The 6,412-nt window shown below is 32.1% G+C and overlaps 1 protein-coding gene across 1 annotated transcript; it reads left to right on the forward strand.

The window, feature by feature from the left end:
* Positions 1–1,137: 1,137 nt before the first annotated feature.
* Positions 1,138–2,884, forward strand: LOC148876577 (putative UDP-rhamnose:rhamnosyltransferase 1). The gene has a single exon (XM_088968983.1). It carries the CDS (start codon positions 1,323–1,325, stop codon positions 2,751–2,753), a length of 1,431 nt encoding a protein of 476 aa, XP_088825109.1. The 5' UTR covers positions 1,138–1,322; the 3' UTR covers positions 2,754–2,884.
* The last annotated feature ends 3,528 nt before the right edge of the window (positions 2,885–6,412 follow it).

Here is a 6,412-nt window from a genome sequence, read left to right on the forward strand (position 1 = left end):
ATATGGAACTCAAAAAACAATTGATCAATAAACTAGAATTATAAATATGGTAACAAATAAGATATTATTTATCAAAATTTATGAATGGGTTTTAATTGGTCAAAACTCTTTTCATATTATATCTTATTTTTCCCGCATCATATATTTTCCCTCTGTGTGCTATTCTTTAATGAATGTGTTTTTTATCAAAAAAAAGCAAAGAAAGAAAAAAAAGACCCTGAAGATCCCACCAGTAAAAGATCCCACCATTCTTTAATGAATGGTGTACCCCTACACAGGTTTGGGCTCGGGCTGGGCCCGCCCAAGTTGCACCCGTAGACATGAACAACTTTGTTAATAAATATTAATGGTGCTGTGGGTGACTTTTGAAAAATGAAAGTTCCCGGGTTCTTTGCTATTTCATTAAAGCATCTTTACAAAAAATAGTATATCATTAAAGCATTTGGTCTCGATTTTAAGCTTGTGGAATTGGACCAAACAAGATGTCACATCATACTGGGGAGGTGTGGATAATCATCTTAACTGGCTCTCACTGAACCAAGAAGAGATGGAACCCAGTTTTGTTTTTGTCTGATGTTGAAATCTCGATCCATAAGTGAAGACTTATAACCAGGTTCCAATTTTATTTCTCTGGATTGGGATTTTGTCAAATAGAATCCAGAAAGAAATTCGGAGGATGGATTTCTTCAGTCTTCGCCTGGTTCTCTCTTTCTTTCGGTTCTAGTTAGAGGTGGATAATTTTGATATTTTCAAAAAATTTTGAGTTATACATGTTAACTGACAATAATAAAAATCTCCCTTTAATTTTAAAAAATACCTCCTCTAAAGTTTTGAAAAACTCAACAAAGATCTCCTTTCGTTACTGTCCAAGACGGAAAACATTAAATTGATGCACCAGTTTTTTCTAAATACTCATTCTATCTTTTTATAAATTATTTTATAAAAAAAATTACTGAAATAACCTCATTTTAATTCAACAAAAACCTCTTTTAAAGATATATATTTTCTTATTGAGTTAAAATGGGATTATTTCAATATTTTTGTATGTAAAATAATTTATAAAAAAATAGAAAATATATTTTAAAAAAACTGGGATATCAATCTGACGTTTTCCAAGAAGTGGAGGTTTTGGTTGAATTTCTTAAAATAAAATTATAAGGAAGGTTTTTATGATTATCAGAAACTTTAGTGGGGACCAACTTAACACTATTTGAAACTAAAAAACGATTTTTTCCCAAATAATAATATTTGTGAATCACAGAATAAAGAGTTTATCTTCGCTCATTCCCCACCAGCTTCTCTCTCTCTCCGTTCATTCAATCATGGAAAACGAGAGGGAGACGGATAACCTTCACATCGTAATGTTCCCATGGTTAGCCTTCGGTCACATGCTACCATTTTTGGAGCTGTCCAAGTGCTTAGCTCAAAGGGGTCACCGTATCTCCTTCGTCACTTCCCCAAGAAACATTCAAAGACTCCCCCAAATCCCTCCCAGTTTATCACATCTCATCAACTTAGTCAACCTACCCTTACCTCCGGTCGATAACCTGCCGGAGAATACAGAAGCCACCATTGACCTCCCATACGACAAGATCCAGTACCTTAAGAAGGCCTTCGATGGTCTGGAGGAACCTCTGACTCGTTTCCTGGAGGCCTCGTCACCGGACTGGGTTATTTACGACTTTGCTCCTCACTGGTTGCCCCCGATTACTAACAAACTTGGTTTGCTTGGAGCCTGCTTCAATATATTCAACGCAGCAGCGCAAGTCTTCATTGTGTCACCGTCGTCGATTATGGGTGGTGAAGATCCAAGATCAGAGGCAGAGCATTTTACTGTGCCTCCCAAGTGGATTCCTTTCCCTTCCAATCTAGCCTTTCGCCTTCACGAGATCCGCCGAATATTTGACGCCGTCCAAGAGAATGTTGCAGGTGTTTCTGACATATTCCGCTTCGAGTCGACGGTCAGAGGCAGCGATATCATTGCTATTCGAAGCTGTGTCGAGTTCGAAGCGCAGTGGCTACGTCTCTTAAACGAAGAGATTTGCCGAAAACCCAATATTCCGGTAGGCTTACTTCCCCCTTCGGTGCAAGACATCAGAGAAGGCGACGACGATGAGAGGTGGATCGCTATCCGTGAGTGGCTAGACAAACAGAAGAGCAGGTCCGTGGTTTATATTGCACTAGGGAGCGAAGCAACACTGTGTCACGAAGAGGAGACAGAGCTAGCTCTTGGTTTGGAGCTATCGAGGTTGCCTTTCTTTTGGGTACTGAGAAGACCGCCTGGATCATCGGCAGCCGAGGAATTGCCAACCGGATTTGAGGACCGAACCAGGAGCCGCGGGGTGCTCTGTAGGGGTTGGGCCCCTCAGATGAAGATATTGGCGTACCCATCGATAGGGGTATTCCTGACTCACTGTGGATGGAGTTCAGCCATTGAAGCACTTGGGTGGGAAGTCCCTCTGGTTCTTCTGCCCCTGACATCGACACAGGGCCTTTGTGCGAGGCAATTGGTGTGGGATAAGATTGGAGTAGAGATACCGAGAAATGAAGAAGACGGATCGTTTACGAGGAACTCGATTGCCGAAACACTGAGATTGGTGGCCGTCGGCGAACAAGGCAACGCCTTGAGGACCAGAGCGAAGGAGATGAGAAAGATCTTCTGCAACAGCACTCTGCACGATGGATACATGGATAATTTTGAACGCCACCTCAAAAACCATAGGCTCCGTAAAAGGCTCCTCAAAACAGACTAATTTTAAGTCGTTTCTGTAGTTAAATTAAAAGTATTTGTAAGTTTTTCTTCTTCTCTTCCTTTTTCTGTTTGATTTTACCTGGAAAACCTTGCTATTAAATGGAAGTATTCGATCTGGTTTCTTTCCTCTCATAGAAATGGTCGAAGAAGCATTTGATCAAATGGGTTATGGGGTCAATGGCTGTGAACAACTTAGAAGGTTGATTTAAGCAGTTTATCTGAATGGATCATGCAATTTGATTCACAGGCTCACAGCCACGTGGTCTTCCACTAAAGTACTTCAATGCAATTTCCATGGTTCAAAGTTTCTCATCATGGAATAATTTCGACAAGGTCACGGAAAATGTGAAAGGAAATATGAAAACCCTTTGGTTGAAATTTCCAAAACTTCCTTCAAGTTTCACAGGATTTTGCTTCGCACACATTTACTCGTGCTCAAAATCCCAATTTGTTTTTTTTTTTTTTTTCAAGTGAGGCCTCGAGAGTTTGAAAAAATATTATTTTAAGAGAAAAATATACAAACGAGTGAAGCCAGGTTGGTGGAGTGCGGCCATGACCAATCAATTTTCCATTGAATTTTGATGAAAACCCACCAAATTGCTTATACCTTTTATAATAGCCAATTGATTCACGTTTCTAGTTCTTTGTTTTGATTATAGTGTGAATATAGCCAATTGATTCACGTTTCTATATCTATATCATATAAAAGTGTGAATATAGTGTGAAATTTTTTTTTGATTAAAATTATCGTTTATTTCTAGTTCTTTGTTTTATAAAAGGTATAAAAATTATTTCATTATAACTTTAATGTCAGTTATAATGGCTATTATAATGGTCATATTTGTGTATATAATCAATATCTAATTATAAGGATTGAAAATGTAATTTCAATTATTACTTTCCACCATATTTAATCCCCTCTCATTAAGTCTTATACTTAAAGGTATTAACTCTCATTTTCTCTTATTAAACCATATATTTAAATTATTTTTTACTAATAAACGGTACCAATTAGATCTATCTTAATACTTTTAGTAATATAAACTCATATATTTTAAAATTGGCTAAAACACAAAAGGGAAATTGTCTAAAACTCAACATGAGTTTTCAGCATTTCTCTTAAACTCACCACAACTTTTCAAAATGTCTAAAACTCACCATGTCACTAATTGGACGTTAAATAGACTAACGGGTGTTAATATATTACCGTTTTAATATTTAGACATGAAAAATGGAAAAAGTTCAAAAAAACATTTTCAAATATAAAATGCATAAAAACATAGAAATTACAAAAAAAAAAAAACATAAAAATTAAAGAAGTTGCAAACAAAATAAAAATTTATTTTCAAATTATAGAAATTCTAAAACAAAATAACAAAATAAAAATTGTAGAAAAAACACCAAAAAATTATAGATTGTAGAAAATAGAAAAATGTAAAAAAATAGAAATTATAAAAAAAAATGGAAATAAAAACAAAACATTAAAAATGCAAAAAAAAAAAAACAAGAAAATTGAAAACTGAAAAAGACCATTTTCCTCCAACTCACCATTCAAGGGTAATTTGGTCATGAAAGTTGATATTTATGCAGACATGAACACCTCTGTTAAGAAGCATTAACGGTGCACTAACGGAAGGTGAGTTTTGGAAAATAAAAACTTTCTGACATGGTGAGTTTTAAACATTTTTGAAAAGTTGTAGTGAGTTTAAGAAAATGCTGAAAACTCATAGTGAGTTTTAAACAATTTCCCAAAACATAAACATTCTTTATCCAAGTGATAGCTAAGCAATTTAACCATTTGAATCCAATTGATAAACCTATGAAGTCATAGTTAGGTAATAAAATTTTTAAAATAGAAATAAATATAAAAAATACAAAAATGTAGAAAAAGTAGACACATTTATGATAGTTTTATTAACCAAATTAAAAAATAAGTGTAATAAAAAAAAATTATTGATAATGAAAATGAAATACATACTTCAAAACTTACCAAAAATGAAATTATTTTACTATTTGGCAAAGATCAATAATTCAACCTTTGTGTCAAATGTATCAACATTTAATGTCATAAATAAATAATATAAAATATAAAATATAAATATATAAAATGAAAAAAAAATATACATAAATATTGGAAAAAACACATTCAGGCACATGTATAATATTAATTAACTATCATATTAAACAAAAAGTAAGTGTGACATATTGGAATTATTTTTACACAAAAATATAAAACAAATCAAGAGAAAAATTGAAACATCTATAATTCTATATTTACACTACTGTTAAAAATATAAATAAGATTGTAGAACTTTCTTTAGACTAAAATCAATGTTTTGAAAACTGACCCCAAAATAGAACTACTTTGGTTTTCGATTTCCAAGTTAGTAGTCCAATCATTGCTACAACACCGCTTGCCCTCTTTTTAGTTCTTACACCTTTCTCATCTTTCTAAATCTCTATCAAATCCTAGATCATTTGATTCATTGGTATACGTCAGATTTTAATATAAGATCGGTGTTTAATCACTCATCTCTTGCATCAATTTTTCAATTTCTTCATTGGAGTGATAAATGTTTTTATTGCTACAACTTAAAAAGAATCACAAGAATGAAAAAACTCAAAATCAAAATGGAATAACTAAAAACCCAACTAATTTTGGCCATTGGGAATAATTGAACAAGATTTTGAAATATGAAGGGTTCTTTTATCATTTTTTTTTATTTTATAATTTCTATTTTAAAATAAATAAAATATTTGGAACCAGTTTGAAAGCAACCCAATAATCAGTAATCGGGTCAAACATTTTAACAATTAAACTATTCGAATCAACAATTATCTGACCATTTCAATGGCTTTTTTTTGGTAAAAGAGCGGTTTAGGGCCAAAATGGAACTAGTAACCTAACCATTTCTTGGGCCAAAATGGTTCAACCATCTAGTCTGGTCTGATTTTTAAAACGTTAACTAAAATACTCTTTTTTTTTTAATTTAGTTCCTATTTAATTGTAAAGTTTAATTTAGTTCCTATTTCTGATAAATGAACAAAAGAAAAAAAAAATATATATATATATATACTATTTATAAAAATGTAGATGCATAGTGGAAGTTTTTTTTTTTTTGAATAAAATTACCCTCTATTTCTTTGTTTGATAAAGGGTATGAAAGTCATTTTATTACATCTTTATTGCCAATTTTTTTTACTACTAAAATTTCCATATTTGTCTATTTATTACATCTCTAATTGTAAGGGTTGAACTTGCAACTTCATTTATTACTTTTTACCTCATTTAATCCACTTTCATTAAATTTATACTTAAAGGTATTAATTTCCATTTTCTCTTATTAAATCTTATATTTAAATTATTTTTCACCAATAAATGGTACTAATTAGATCTATGTCAATACTTTTAATAATATAAACTCATATTTTAAGATGGCTAAAAAACAAAAGCATTTTTTATCCAAGTGATGGTTAAGCAATTCAACCATTCAAATCAAATTGATAAACCTATGAAGTCATAGTTAGGTAATAAAATTTTTAAAATAGAAAGAAATATATAATATTACAAAATTGTAAAAAAAATTAGACTCACTTACGATACTTTTATTAATCAAATTAAAAGAAAAAAAGGAAAATTGTCTAAAATTCACCATAACT

This window comes from Nelumbo lutea, chromosome 1 (genome assembly GCF_056320005.1).
Source record: "Nelumbo lutea isolate HS-2025 chromosome 1, American lotus-T2T, whole genome shotgun sequence".
NCBI classification, from domain to species: domain Eukaryota; kingdom Viridiplantae; phylum Streptophyta; class Magnoliopsida; order Proteales; family Nelumbonaceae; genus Nelumbo; species Nelumbo lutea.

Bases quoted from the DNA above. Each gene is read 5' to 3' on its own strand.
- LOC148876577 (XM_088968983.1), top strand. From the start codon at position 1,323: ATGGAAAACGAGAGGGAGACGGATAACCTTCACATCGTAATGTTCCCA.